At 34.5% G+C, this 16,115-nt stretch overlaps 1 protein-coding gene across 2 annotated transcripts in view; it reads left to right on the forward strand.

Annotated features, from left to right (window-relative positions):
- Positions 1 to 16,115, forward strand: part of UBA6 (ubiquitin like modifier activating enzyme 6) — an 83,645-nt gene that overhangs the window by 18,107 nt on the left and 49,423 nt on the right. The window contains exons 3-6 of one of the 2 annotated variants that reach the window (XM_082463742.1): positions 8,557 to 8,651; positions 9,192 to 9,220; positions 13,093 to 13,187; positions 13,714 to 13,825. In XM_082463742.1, coding sequence (XP_082319868.1) covers positions 8,557 to 8,651; positions 9,192 to 9,220; positions 13,093 to 13,187; positions 13,714 to 13,825 — 331 coding nt within the window. The remainder of the gene's footprint in view (positions 1 to 8,556; positions 8,652 to 9,191; positions 9,221 to 13,092; positions 13,188 to 13,713; positions 13,826 to 16,115) is intronic. The other variant, XM_082463743.1, reaches the window with a different exon arrangement.

The raw sequence follows: 16,115 nt of genomic DNA on the forward strand, positions 1-16,115 counted from the left end.
TTTTAACTACATATTAAACAGCTAATAGATAAAGGGATATTCAGGTAATATATTTTTTCTTGAGTGAACTTTAATAGTTTGTGTCTTTCAAAGAATGTGTTCATTTATCTTAGTGGTTGAAATTAGTGGCATAAAGTTGTTTGTAATATTCCCAGAATATCCTTTTCAGTGTCTGTAAGATCTGAATGATGTTCCCTTGCTCATTCCTGATAATGGTAATTTTTCTGTCTTCTCTTTTTTCCTGATCATTCTGGCTAGAGGTTTATCAATTTTATTGTCTTTTCAGAGAACCAGCTTTTAGTTTAATTAATTTTTTAATACTTCTTCTGTTTTGTATTTCAGTGATTTCTGTTCTTTTGAGGGTTTTTTCCTGCTTATTTTTAGTTTAATTTGCTCTTTTTCTAATTTCTTAAGGTAAAAGTTGAGATCATTGATTTTTGAGACCCTTCTTTTTTAATATTTTAACCATTTCATGCTAAAATTTTTCTTTTGAGCACTGCTTTGCATGTATTTGACAGGTATGTGTTCATTTTCATTCAGTTCGGAAAACTTGTAATTTTCTTTTGATTTCTTTGACCCATGCTTCATTTAGAAGTGTCTGATTTGTTTTCCAAATATTGAGGAATTTTTCCAGAGATCTTTCTATGCTTGATCTCTAATAACTCCACTGTTATCAGTGGGCATAATTTGTGTGACTTAAATTTTTTTTTAAAGTTTTTTAGTGCAGAATATGGTCTATCTTGGTCAATGTTCTGTGTGTATTTGGAAAGAATGTGTATTCTGTTATTTATTGGATTGTCCTATCAATGTCAATTAGGTCAAATGATTAATAGTGTTGTTCAGCTCTTCTATATCATTACTGATTTTCTGTCATTCTTTATGTCAGTTACTGAGAGAGTGGTGTTGTCCATAATTTCCTGTTTGTATATTTCTTATTTCAGTTCTACCAGTTTTTGCTTCACGTAGGTTGAAGCTCTGTTATTAGTGCATAAACATTTAGAATTGTTATGTCCTCTTGATGTATTGACCATTTTATCATTATGAAATGGCCCTCTGTATCCTGGTGATTTTCTTTGCTCTGAAATCTGTTTATCTGATATTAAAAGTCTGCTTTTCTCTTGATTATTGGTAGCATGATATCTTTTTCCACCCTTTGACTTTCATTTGTATATTTAAATTGGGCTCCTTATAGATAGAATATAGTCGGATTTTTCTTTTTATTCAATCTGACAGTCTTTTTTTTTTTTTTAATTAATTAGTTAGGCCGCATTGGGTCTTAGTCGTGGCGCGCAGGCTCTTCATTGCAGCGTGGGGGCTTCTTTAGTTGTGGCACACAGGCTTCTCTCTAGTTGTGGCATGCGGGCTCCAGAGCACGAAGGCTCAGTAGTTGTGGCACGAGGGTTTAGTTGCCCCGCAGCTTGTAGGATCTTAGTTCCCTGATGAGGGATCAAACCCACGTCCCCTGCATTGAAAGGCATTTTCTTCACCACTGGACCACCAGGGAAGTCCCTGACAGTTTGTCTTTTAATGGAGTGTTTACACCATTTATATTTAATGTGGAATGTTGATACTGTTTTTGCTGTTTGTTTTCTAATTGCCTATTCTGTTACTGGTGTTCCTTTTTTTCTCTCCTTTTTTTTTGTTGAATAATTGAGTATTTTAATTATATTTTATCTCCTTTAATTGGCATGTTACTCTACAGGTGTCCCTCACTATCCGGGGAGGATTGGTTCCAGGAACCTCCATGTACACCAAAATCCATGGATGCTCAAGCCTCTTACATCAAGTGATGTAGTACAATGAATACAGTTGGCCCTCCATATCCTCAGATGTGAATATGGAGGGCTGACTGTATATTTATTGAAAAAAATCAACATATAAGTGGACCCACACAGTTCAAACCTGTGTTGTTCAAGAGTCAACTGTACTTTTTTCTTTTGCCTTTTTTAGTGATTACTTTGTGGTTTATAGTGTACATCTTTAATGTGTCACAGTGTATGTTCAAATCTTATTCTGTCACTTCCTGTATGACATAAGAATGTTACAACAGTGTACTTCTGTTTTTCCTGTTCCAGGATTTGAGTTATTGTTGTCTTAACATTTTACTTCTACTTATGTTATAAACTCACAGTACATTATTGTTTTTGGCTTAAGCAGTCAATTATCGTTAAAAGAGATTTAAAAAATAAAGAAAAGGGGGTTTTGTATTTATCCATAGATTTGTCATTTCTGATATTCTCTATTCCTTTGTGTAAATTAAGATTTCCATCTGGTATCATTTTCCTTCTGCCTGAGGATTTGCTATAACATTTCTTATGGTGAAGGTCTGCCAACAATGAATTCTTTCACCTTTTGTGTGTCAAATGAAGTCTTTACTTCCTTTTTTTGAAATTGAGTATAGAATTTTAGGTTGACAGTGTCTTCCTTTCAGTGTTATAAAAATGTTGTGCCACTGCCATCTGATTTGTACTGCTTTCCTGGGAGAAAGTTGTCATTTGTACCTTTCCTCTGCATGATCTGTTTTCTCTGATTTTTTAAATATTTCCTCATCATCCCCAGTTTTAAACAATTATGATATGCCTTGGTATAGTTTTCTTTATACATCTTGTTCTTTGTTTGCATCATGGTCTGTGAGTTTATTGTGTTCCTGGAAAATTTTTAACTGTTTAGTTCTTCAGTTATGTTTTTCTCTCCCCCTTTCTCTAGTCTCTTTCAGGGACCTCAGTTTCACATATATTAGACCAAGTGAAGTTGTGCCGCAGCTCATTTAAGCTCTGGGTTTTGGGGTTTGTTTGGGGTTTTTTTCCAGTCTTTTTTGTTTTCATCTCTGTGTTTCATTTTGTAAAGTCTATTGCCATGTCTTCAGGTTCACTTCTGCAGTGTCGAATCTGTTGTTAATTCCATTTAGAGTATTTTTCATCTTAGATTTTATAGTTTTCATCTCTAAAAGTTTTGCTGCTTCTTGAGCATATGAATTATATTTTTAATTATTTTAATGTCTGTTTACACATTCTATCATCTGTCATTTCTAAATGTGTTCTATTGTTGATTTTTCTGTTCACTGTAAGTTGTATTTTCTTGCTCTTTTGCATATCTGTAATTTTTTAGTGTATGTCAGACATTATGAATTTTACTTTTTTGGTTGCTGGATAATCTTGAATTCCTTTAAATATTCTTGAGCTTTTTCAGGGACACAGTTAAATTACTTGAAAACAATTTTATTTTCTCAAGGCTTACTTACTTTTAAGCTTTGTTAGGTGAGATGAGAGGAGACTCAATTCTGAGGCTACTTTTCCCCCAGTATTGATGTAATATTTTTCGGAGTATTCTATCCAGTGCCCTCTGTATTATAAGGTTTTCCATTTGGCTGGAGAGGAACACAAACTGTTTCTGACCCTGTTTAAAAACAGTGATTGTTTCACTTGCACTTGTCACCTGGTTCTTTCCCCAGCTTGAGGTTGTTTCCTCATCTTAACTTAGCTGAAGACTCAAGGAGAACCCTCTACAGATGTCTGGTGTTCTCTCTGTGCATCTTTCTGCTCACAAATTCTAGCCTTGAATTCACAGCTCTGTCTCTTCAATTCAACAAGGAGACCACCAGGCTCTTCTTGGGTTTCCCTTCCTGCTCTGTCTCCTGGAAACTCTCCAGGCAGTGGCTAGGCAATCATAAAACTCACCTCATTTATTTTTCTTCTCTGAGATTACTGTCCTCAGTTATCTATTTTCCAGTGTCTCAAATCTGTTGTTTCATTTGTATTGTCCAGTTTTCAGTTGTTTAAGGCAGAAAGAGGATAAATCTGGTCCCTGTTACTTAACCAAGGCCAGAAGTGGAAGTCTTAGGTACATACTATGTATCTCTTACCTGCCATTCTTTTTCATGCTTTTCTTTTTCCTAGCATAGAATGCTTTTCCTTCTTTGATTAATTTAACTCCTCTTAAGTCTTCAGATTTCAACCTGAACCTCATTTGTGAAGCTTACCATGACCTCCACTGACAGAGATAATCACTTTCTCTTCTGTATTTCAGGTTCCCGTAGTTTCTGGTACTTCTGTATATAGTACTTAATAATGGATTATTTGATTATTTATCCCCCCCCCCACCAATAACATGTCACAGGCATCCTCCTAGGTATTTTATATATTTTATTTTAAATAATTTAATTCTCACAGTACCTCATGAGGTTGTTGCTATCTTGATCCCCACACAGTGCCAGTGCCTGCCTTGAAATAGATATTTTAATAAATTTATGAATGCCTGAAGATAATTGAAGTACATCCAGAAGATAGTGATTAGAGTGTTGAGGGGGACTCAGAATGATGCCATGTTTGGAATTGTTTAAGGAACTGGAGATGTTTAGCCTGGAGGAACCTGGAGGAACCTGAATACCATCTTCAAATGTTTGGAGGGCTGTCACATCAAAGAGGGATTAGACAAGTTCCCTATGGCCACAAGGAGGTAAAATTAGGACTAGTGGTGAAAACTACAGGGGGATATTGTACCTTCATTAAAGGGAGAATCTTTAATAAATAGGGCTCTTTAAAAGTAGAGTAGTTAGCCTTGGAAATTTCTTTTTTACTGGGTACATTCACTGATATGTTGCATGTCCATTTAATACAGTCAGCTGTAATGTATCAATGCTGGGCTTGAAGTTACACTCTCAGCTCTTTAAATCCCATCCGATAGGATTTAAGGGGTCAATTGCAGAGTACCTGCCATTGCCTAGCACAAAGTAGGCACTTACTTAGTACCCTTCCCCTTGGTGGCCAACATTGAAAAGGCAGGTAATTTAATCAACTGTTGAGAATTTGTCTGAGATTATATGATTCTTTGAAAACCTTGGCTCATATATTTTAATTTTATTCTTTTATCTGGATGTTCTTTGTCATTTATAACCATGTTTGTGTCTCGGCTATTCATTATTTACCTAAGTAATTTTAAAAATAATTGATGAAGACAAGTGTGAGATGAAAAACATATTTTTCTAATGTAGTTTTTGTGACTGTGAATGTAGAAAAAAGAATTCAAGCCCTCTGCTTAGTAGAGCATAAAAGTGTTGTTCTTGTGTGCCAATTCATTTCTTTCATTAATTTAGCAAATTGGTTTTGTGTGTCTGTTATGCGCCAGGCCCTGTTAGTCAATGGGGATACAGTAGTAAATAAGGCAGGCCCTGTCTTAAGGAATCTACATCTCCTAGGAAAAATAGACAAATAGTGAAAATACACTGTGTTAAGTGTTATAATAGATTGAATGCAGGGTGTTATGGATGCACACAAAAGATGATCTAACACTGTTTTAAGAAAGTTTAGGGGTATCAGGGGAAGTATCATGGGGGAAAATAATATATAATTTGAGACCTGAGGACAAGTAGGAGTTATTCAGGCATAAAATAGTGGGGGAGAGGAATATTCCAGAAAAACGTCTAACAGCCAAAGAGAAAATACGTTTGGAGAACTGGAAACCTTTAGTACACCTGGAACATGGAGTTTGATGGTAGAGTGACAAAAATGAGACCGGAGAGCCAAGCAGGGACTAGATTATGAACAGCTTTGTGACTAATATTAGAGTCTAGACTTTATCTTAAGGGAAATAGGAAACCACTGGAGTTTTTAAAGCAGGAAAATGATTTGACCAGATTTGTATTAAGAAAAGTCATTCTGTCTTTCTTAGTTGGAAGTTAATAGGTAATATGTAAAACTGAAAAATCAAGAAATAAAAGTACAAACATGTTATTGAGAAAGAAGGGGGTTAATATTAGAAGAAATAACTAAAAGAATTGAGGGTGGTTGTTCTTAGGACTTGGGAATCAGGGTAGGGAAGAGTTAGGTCAGGAACTGATTTTTTTTTCTTCCTGTAAGCCTTGTAGAATGATTTAACTTTCTTAATCTATGTGCAGTGTAGTATAGTGGTTAAGAATATGGATGCTAAGACCAGACTGCCTGGATTGAATCTTGCCTCCACTATTTATAAGTTGCTTAATTTCTCTATGATTAAGTTTTCCTCTCTGTAAAAATGGGAATAATAATAGAATTTATAGAATTTTTGTGAGGATTAAATGAGTTAATACAAATAAAACACTAAAACAGTGCATGGCGTGTAATAAACACTGAGTTTTAGCTGTTATTCTTACATGTCAGCACTGTTCAGGTACTGATATATAAGGAGGATAGACAAATTTACAATCATAGTGGGGCATTTTTTAAATGTTGCTTTTAGTAGTCAAGAGAACAAGCGAACAAAAAAGTCAGAACAGGTATAGATTTCATCAACATGATTATTAAGATTAATCTAATGCACATATAAGGAATGTTGTATCTAACAACTGTAGAGTACACATTCTTTTCAAGAACACATGGAACATTTGTAAAATTGACCAAAGAAATTCTCAAATATTAAAGAGTGAAAATTATATAGATGGTGATGTCTGTTAACAATACATTTAAGCTAAAAGTCAACACAAAAGATAATTGTAAAATTCCTCATAAAATTATAAATTTAAAAATACACTTCAGATGAACCCATAAGTCAAAAAAAGAATCATGATTAAAATTGGAGAATAGTAATTTAAAGTACTATGGATCAAAATTTGGGATGCTGTTTAAGATCAGTTAAAGTTCTACATGTGTATTTTAGAATAGAAAACCTAAAAATTAAGGAGTTTTTATTTCAGGAAACTCAGGGAAGAAAAATAGAAAAGTAGAATTATTAGCGTAGGAAACATTTCAAAAGCCAAGTTCACAGGCAGTGGCCAAAGGCTAGCCCCCATAAGCAGGCTAAAGATCAGACCTGCTAGGTTAACTTTTTCCAGCACGTTAAGGATTTGAAACTATGGGGGCTTTGATACACTGCCAGGAGGAGAATAAATTGGTACATCCACTTTGGAAAACAGTCTGGCGTTATCTAATAGTTAACCCTGCATTTCCTCTCCTAGATATACGTGCTATAGAAACTACTACACTTGTACCATGACACATATATAAGAATACTCATAGTCTCATTATTGGTAACTGTCCAAAACTGTAGAATAGCTAAATTATGGTATATTATCACAATAGAATTGTACAGTGTAATAGAATACAACATGAAATGAAAATTAATGAACAGCTACATGGATATGAATAACTCATAAAAGTATTCAAATGATCCTGTTTATATAAAGTTCCAAAACAGACAAAACTTAAATATATTGTTTAGGAATGCACAAATAAGGGTTGTAAGACTATAATACACTGTTCCATACATACCATAGTAGATGTTCAATAAATATTTCATAAATAAATCGATTTTATGTGTGAAGCAGAAATGGTGAATACCAATTTAAAAAGAAAAGTGTAACAGAGAACAGACTTGTGGTTGCCGTGGGGAAGGGATGGATTGGAAGTTTCGGATTAGCAGCCGCAAACTTACATATATAGAATGGTTAAACAACAAGGTCCTACTGTATAGGACAGGGAACTATATTCAATATCCTATAATAAGCCATGATAGAAAAGAATATAAAAAAGAATATATATGTATGTATAACTGAATCACTTTGCTGTATAGCAGAAACTAACAACATGTAAATTAACTATACTTCAATAAAATAAATTTTAAAAGAACAAGAAAAGTCTAGCTTTTATTATATATTGTAGGGAATAAGGATGGAAATAGTAAAGATAGCTTGTGTTTATAAAGTTTCTTCTTACTAAACAAGAGACCCCTTTTCAGGCTTTTATATTGAATATCAATAGATGAAATATGGAAATTAAATAAACATCTATATATTAAACAAACATACATTAAACTAGCATCTGTAAATGTGCGTGTGTGTCAATTCCAAAAGAAATACTTGCAACCCAAGGGGCTCTGGAATTATTTATTTATACTGAACTCATGTTTCAAAATAATTCTGGTGAGAAGCCATTGGAATGCCCTTATCTTCAAAAACTAGTATAGCATCAAGTTAATCAATGTTCTTTCAAATAAACTCTTACTATTGACTTTATTACTATATCTAACTTTTTTTAATTGCCAGTGTGTATTTTTTGAAATTCCCATCCTGATACTGCCTTGTGACTGTTAGGACGGATGACTTAACAAGGTCCTTTATATAATTTATCAGCTTTTATATTTAAAATAATGTTTGAAAACTACTTAACTTTAAGTCATCTAAACTCCAAGAAGGAAACCAGTTTTTTGCCTGAGAAATCCTTTTCACAGTGAAAGGCTTTAAGTGGAAGTGGCGAACTCGGATGCCTGTGGTGGCCACCGAGGTAGTAAATGAGAGGAGAAGGATGGGAACTGTGGCAAATCTAGATCACATAGTCCTCCCTCTCTGAACAGGGCAACTCCTACTCAACTCTGTAGCCATGAGGGAATGTGGACTGTGGTGCCAAATCTTCTAATTTTTCAAAATATGTCATATATTTGGCATTAACTCAGAACTTTTAAGCACTGTGCAAGTGATCCAAAACAAGTCTGTGGGCAGGATCTAGCTGCCAGGTTATTAGTTTGGAAATGATTTTAAAAGGATATACAATTCTGGTAAAATAATTTTTCATTGTGTTTTACATGTAGTCGACAGAGGTACGTTCTTGGAGACACAGCAATGCAGAAGATGGCCAAGTCCCATGTTTTCTTAAGTGGTATGGGTGGTCTTGGTTTGGAAATTGGTAAGCAGTATTTTTATTCATAATTATATATGATGCCTTTGAGCAACATAATTTAAAGAATTTAATTCCTTTCCCTTGTATTATTTTCTATAAAGGAAATTAGATCCAAAACCTTGATGAGATTCACTTTTGATTTTGGGTGGGGGGACAGCTGGGGCAAGAGTATTTCATACTGTTACATTCTTCCACAAGGAACCAGTAATGACTCTCCTGCTTCTCTTTTTGTGATGTCGATAGGTATTAATGATCTTTCTCTGTATCCGTTAATTCATTATGGTAGAGCACACCTACACACATTCATAACAGCATGTCTGGAAGCATACACTGAAATTTTAAGAATGATTATCTCAGTGTGGCTTGATTATGGAAAATTTTATTTTTTTCTTTTTGTTCATCCATACTTTCTAAGGAACCTATATTTCTTAGGTAGTAAAAAGTTAAAATTATTCAGTCAGAGATTTAACCAAACTCCATGAAGACATATCTAATATACAATTCCTAATATTAAGCTATTCCTTTTTTTTTCTTCCCCCTTTATAGCAAAGAATCTTGTTCTTGCAGGGATTAAGGTGAGTAAATGTCCTTGGTAAGAAGAATTGTTTGTTTGTTATGAACTCTTTTTTTTCCCCTCATCCGTAGTGGTAATATTAGTTACCCTTTGGCCTAATTATTGCTTCTTCATTTAGTAGCAAAATTGTCATAATTCTCTATTTTCCTCCTTTTAAAAAACTTTTTATTACAGAAAATTTGAAAATTATCCAAAAAAAGAGAATAGTGTTAGCAAAACCCCATGTATCCATCATGTACCTGCAGTTATTAGCTCATAGACAAATTTGTTTCATGTATCTTCTTCCCATTCCCCACTGCCCCCAACTGCCAAATTATTTTAATATCAATCTCAGACATCCTATTATATCATTCTTAAATATTTTACTATATAGCTCTAAAAGATAAGGGTGCCTTTTGAAAACATAACCACAGTATCACTTCCACACCAGAAAACGTTAACAGTTTTTTTAAGATCATTGTTATCTTTAAACAAAACTTAGCAACTTAAACAACAGCACTTACCTCAGTTTCTTTGGGGCAGGAATCAGGTGCAACTTAGCAGATTCCTCTGAGGATCTCTCACAAAGCTCCAGTCACCGATATTGGCAGGGCCTGCAGTCATCTTGAGGCTAGGGAAAGGATCTGCTTCCCAAACCTGCCCATGTAGTTATTGATAGGATTCAGTGGCAAGGTTGTGTCGTTCCCACCTCAGTCCCTTGCTGGCTATTAGTCGGAGGTCACCCTCAGTTCCTTGCCATGTAGCCCTCTTCATAGGGCAGCTCACAATATGGCAGCTTGTTTCATCGGAGTAAGCAAGCAAAAGACAAGAAAGGGAATGTGCTAGCAAGATAAATCCAGTCTTTTGTAACCTAATTTCAGAAGTGACATTCCATCACCTATGCTGTAGTCCTTAAAAGCAAGTCACTAGGAGGAGACGGGATTGCACAACGGCCTGAATATCAGGAAGTGGGAATCATTGGGGTATCTTTGAAGCCTGCCTACCACAATCGTCAAGTATCTCGTTAGAGTCCGTATTTTCCCAATCGTCTAAAAGAATTTTTCTTTAATTTGTTTTGTTCTAATCAGGATCCAAGTAAAGTCCATATACTGAACTTGGTTTCTTTGAATCAATAGATTTCCCTTCTCTGATTTTTTTTCTTCTTTTCAATTTACTTGTTAAAGAAATCAGGTCATTTGTCACGTGTACCTCCATCTCTGTATTTCTTATAAACTGGTCGTTATATCCAGAGAATCAGATTCAGATTTGATTCTTTTGGCACTGCTGCTTCACAAGTGATATTGTGTTCTCCCATTAGGAGGAAATAATATTCTGTTATCTTTTTTTTGTGATTATTACTACCTATTAATGATCATTGCCTAGATCATTATTTTATTGGGGCTGTGATATTCTATTTCTGTCATTTCTATTTCATTTATTAATGGGAATAATATTTTAGAAAGAAAAGTTTCCATTCATCACTTGTTTGGTTTCGCTACATATAGTTAGTGCATGTGTAAAAGGCAAGATAAATACTTGATTTCCCCCCTTTATTTACTACTTTTCAAAATCACTGGTTTTCTATGATCCCTTAACAGTGACAGGTGAAACTTGGGTGGTATGTGTGTATGTGAACATCATGATGGATTTAAACGTATTTGATGTGTTTTGAGCCATTGTGCTTGTTATTTTCATTGATGCTCAGATTGTTTCATCTTTGCTTTGGGGGATCTTCTTGAAGTCCTTGAGTCCTTTTGACACTACCCCAGTAGTCTTTGGTTGTCACTGCCTGTAAAGTCTTACCAGTGGACAGAGCTAGAACATTCATTGTGAATGAACACTGAAATTTCTGAGTTTCAAGTTTAGGATTACAGGGTATTTACTTATTTACTTCTTAGATTTTATATTTCTATCTCTTCTCTTACTATAAGGTTTTGGGTCTTAATGACATGAACCTGACTACTTATTTGCTTTATCCTATATTATATCCTATTATATCTATGACATAGTTTTGGAATAACAGTTCCAGCATTATTAATAACAATATGATTATTGAAAACAGTTTAAGATAAGTTTTTTTATCCTTAGTATCCCATCTGGATTTGGCAGACAAATTAACTGCTTTCTTAAGTCACTTTAAATAATTCCTGTGTGTAATTATGCAACAAATTCAAGTAGATAGTTTTGTCCATTTATTCATTTTACTTTGGATTTTTAGGGATTGCTTTTTTAATTTGATTTAGTTTTATTATTATATGAGACATATAATTCAAAGTCAAATTTATAAAGCGAAGTATATTCAGGTAAGTTTAGCATCTCTCTACCCTATTTCCTCCTTCCCTTATTAGATTGCCTTCTTTTTTTAATCTGTTTTTAAATATAAGCAAATACATACCTATAGACATGCAAATCTGTACGTGTGTGTGTACATATTTATCCCCACCTGCCTTTCTTAGGTAAAGTGCCATACTTCTTTGCTTTTTATCACATACCAGCATATCCTGGTATTACTCCATAGTGGTAAATATATTTTTTCACTTATTTTTTTCATAGCTGCATGGATATATGTTGTGTTGATGTATCATATGTAATTATACCCAGTTCCTCATTGGTGGACATTTTGATTATTTCCAGTCTGTTGCTATTACACATAGTGCTGCAGCTAAGAGTCTTGTACATATGTATTTTTGTATTATTTCCAGTGTGTCTTTGTAATAGATTCTTAAAAGTGGAATTGCTGTGTCAAAGGAGAAAAGTACTTGTCATTTTGCTAAAGAATGCCAGTTTTTTTTCTTTTGAGGTTTTGTGCTACTTCATATTCCCACCAGTAATATATGAGAATACCTGATTTACTTCACTCTCACCAATATGGATTTATGCCATTCTGATGAATGAAAAAAGGTGTTTCATTCTTGAGCAAGGTTGAACATGCTTAAATATTTTAAAGGGCCCTATGTATTTCTTTTTCAGTGTACTCTGCGTTCATATACCTTGCCCCTTTTTCTATAAGATTTGTGGCTTGAAATATAAGTTAAAAATATATTTTCCAGTTAGTCAGTTTTCTTTCTTACTTAGAACATGACCATTTGGAAATGTTAGTTTATGTGAATTTTTAAAATCTTTGTATATATGTTGATCTGTATAATGTGCTACTTTTCTAAACTTAAATTCTCTTACTGTTTTTTAAAGTAGTTTTTCACATAGCATAAAGGCACCCTGGTGATGTAAGTGCATGGTAATATGCCTAATTTATTCATTTTTTAAAGTCAACTAGGTTTCAGTACTATTTGAAAAATAAAGTACATATACACACACCTACAGCAAGCATATAGTATATTTATTTGGAATTACAATATGACCATCATGTTAATTATTTTTTACTTAATTAATTGAGAATTGTTATTGATAAATGTCGTAAGTGGAAAATATTATTAATTCTTATTGTCATCAGTATACAGCTATTAGTAGCTTAAAAATATCGTTACATGAGTGTCTCTGTAACTTGGAATTACAATTTTACTGTGTTAAGTAATCAAAACCCTGCTTTTAACATTTGTCTTATCTCACTTCACAGTTGAATAATGAAGCTATATTCAAGTTAATGTAACAGTAATCTCTGCCAAAAAAATCATATACTAGCATTAAAAAATTATTTTGCATTATAAAAAAAAATAATAAAGTAGTTTTTCCATGAACTTTTCTGGGTTTCCAGTTGTATTTAGTCATATCATCTGTGAATGGATCTAACTTTATAACCTTTCCAATTACTAGGACTTTAATTACTTTCTATTGTCTAATTACATAATTCTTCCAAGTCAGTGTAAATAGTATTGGAAATAGTGAGCATCCTTGTCTTACTCCTGACTTTAACAGATATTTTTCTCTTTTTTGAAGGCACTTACAATTCATGATACAGAAGAATGCCAAGCATGGGATCTAGGAACCAACTTCTTTCTCTGTGAAGATGATGTTGTTAGTATGAGAAACAGGTGAAGATAAGATATTTTGATGTATTATCATAGGATTTTTTTTTTTTTTACTGTTGTAGTTACTTAGAATATTTTCTATATCCAGAACACCAGTTCAGTCATAGTTGTTTAACTCATCACCATAAATTCACTCTACTGTAGATAAGTAAGTGTTGACATTTAATTATTTATATTTGTCAAAAATTTAATACATTCACATTGCTACCTAGAAATGCATTTCTTTAAGATTGTTTAAGTAGGTCTTTATCATTGCTGAATCATTGAGCCTTAAGGAGCATTGACCTATAAGGGTACACTTTGAGATTATGTGACTTAACTATGGAATATGACAGTATGCTACATCTCAAGATTGTATAGTAAAAATAAGTTTTAACTTCTTTTATTCCTCTCCAGTTTAAATTCCCATGAAATTTCGTAACATTCAGGTTCTTCTGAGATCATCAAAGTGTCCAAGTTTGAAAGATTGAGTATATTTATTGAACAAAAGAGTAGTAAAAGTCTTTTTTCTTTTCTTTTCTTTTTTTAGGGCTGAAGCTGTACTTCAACATATTGCAGAATTAAATCCATATGTTCATGTCACATCATCTTCTATTCCTTTAAATGAAACTACCGATCTTTCCTTCTTAGATAAATACCAGGTTGGTACTCCATTTTATATTAGATGTTATTGACAGACTCCAAGGCAAATCATTATGTATTAATATAGTATAACTAATTTAACGTAGTCTGTTGAGCAGATCAAAAAATTTCAGGTTAAAAGACTTAGACTAATACATTTCAAGTGCTTCGTTTTAGGGAAAGGGCCTAAGAACTACTCACAAAGTAAATATATTGGTCAGCTATTTTCATAGTAATGTACATGAAAAACTACCCAAATTTAGTGGTTTATAGCAACATGTATTTCTTTCTCATGCATCTGCATGTCAGTTTGAGTTCTGCTGTTCTAGGCTAAACTTGAACTCCACCGTTTGGGTTCTGGTCCGTGTACCTCTCTTCTGGGACCAGGAGGCTACCTGAGACATGGTCTCATAGCAATAGCAGAAATGCAAAGGAGCGAGTGCAACCATTCAAGCACATTTTAAGCCTCTGTTTGTGTTGCTTCCATTAATAGTCTGTTGGCCAAAGCAGGTCACATGGTCAAGCCCAAAGTGAAGGAGCAGGAAAGCACACTATACTCTTCCTAAGGCCATGGGCAGAGAGTAATATATAACCCAGGAACAAGGAAGTAAATAATGTGGACCAACAATTCAGTGTAAGTCAGGTAACGAATAAAAACAAAATTTCTCAGCACCTTGGAAGTTCTAAAAGTGACTAGATTGACCCTGATTTTCCCTGTGATTAAATTACGATGTTCCCCCATCGTCTAGGGAAAAGCACTCCTGTGTTTCTTTAAGATCTCAATACTTCTGGCACTTGTGTGACTATATGCATATGGGTGTTCCCCCCAACACCAAACAATTCTCCAACTCTCTGGACACCTAGCTTGGTGTCCTACAGTTTAATCCAGTTCTGATACTGTCTGCCCGGAGAAATAGTGTTAGATTCCACAGGTTAAGGGCTCAGTCCCACAAGAACCCACACTCCCCAACCCCTTTCTGACGCCAATTTCAAGTCCAGGTTGTTACTTGTGCTTCTGAGGACTGGCTATAAATCAGAGGTTTCCACATCCCCTTCCCCAGGTTCAGTTAATTTGCCAGAGCAGCGCACAGACTTAGGAAAAGAGTTTACTTACTAGATCACCAGTTTTTTGTAAAAGGCTATAACTCAGGAACAGCCAGATAGAAGAGATGCATAGGTCAAGGTATAGGGTAAGGGTTGTCGAGTTCCCATGCCCTCTCCAGGTATGCCATGTTCACAAACTTGGAAGCTCTCTTAAGCTCCTGGTTCAGGGATTTTTATGGAGGCTTCATTATGTAAGCATGAATGAGTAACACATTGGCCGTTGGTGATTAAGTCAGTCTCCAGCCCCAGAGGTCTGGGAGATAGGGCTGAAAGTTCTGAACCTCACATCCTAAGGTTGGTTCCTCTAACAATCAGCCCCCATCTTTAGGGGCTTTCCAAAAGTCTCCTCATTAACATAAACTCAGGTGTGGATGAAAGGGCTTGTTATGAATAACAAGACGTTCACTTCATCTTTATCACTCTGAAGCTATTTCAGGAAATAGGACAAAACTAAATATTATAACAAAAGATGCATCTATAGCTCTTATATAGGAAATTACAAGTGTGGTAGGAGCTATGTGGCAGGAACCTTGGATGAAGACCAAAATATATATTTCTTACTATAATCACAATATCACACCCACTTAAAAATCAGTGTAGACTTCCATTCTTGACTGGATAGCTTGAAATCCATCCTGCTACAAAGATGCTTCATAGACTGTCTATGATAGAATTGCTTAATAGACTTCCTTTTCAATGATTACATGAGGTCAAAATATGTAAGAGAGGTGCTCAGAGACCAAAAATGAATAGGTAGCTAACAGAAGACCAGTTAACTGTTGGCTGTGGTCATTTTCAGGGACAGGGTTTGCCTGTCTCAGTAACCACATTTCCTGTGAATTAATGGTCACACAAAAATGATAAAAATTTGTTTATATGTGATAGAAAAGTGTAATTGAGACATACCACCTTTTGTAGCTCTCTGGAACCTCAGAAAGCTACACCCTTAATGAAAGAGTGTAGGAGAACAGTCTTTGCCCATCAGAACAAGACGCTTGTCTGTTTTCTCTTGAGCTCTGAATAAAAAAAAAGATCTTCTCTGGGAGTTCATAACAATAGGCCTGCCCTCACATAAGTCACAGCAAGATCCTTTTTGACCCCATGTCTTTGAGAAATGGAAATATAAAGAAAAATAAACAAATGGGACCTAATGGAACTTAAAAGCTTTTGCACTGGAAAGGAAAACATAAGACGAAAAGACAACTC

This window comes from Balaenoptera physalus (genome assembly GCF_965194825.1).
Source record: "Balaenoptera physalus genome assembly, chromosome: 5".
In the NCBI taxonomy this organism is placed as follows: domain Eukaryota; kingdom Metazoa; phylum Chordata; class Mammalia; order Artiodactyla; family Balaenopteridae; genus Balaenoptera; species Balaenoptera physalus.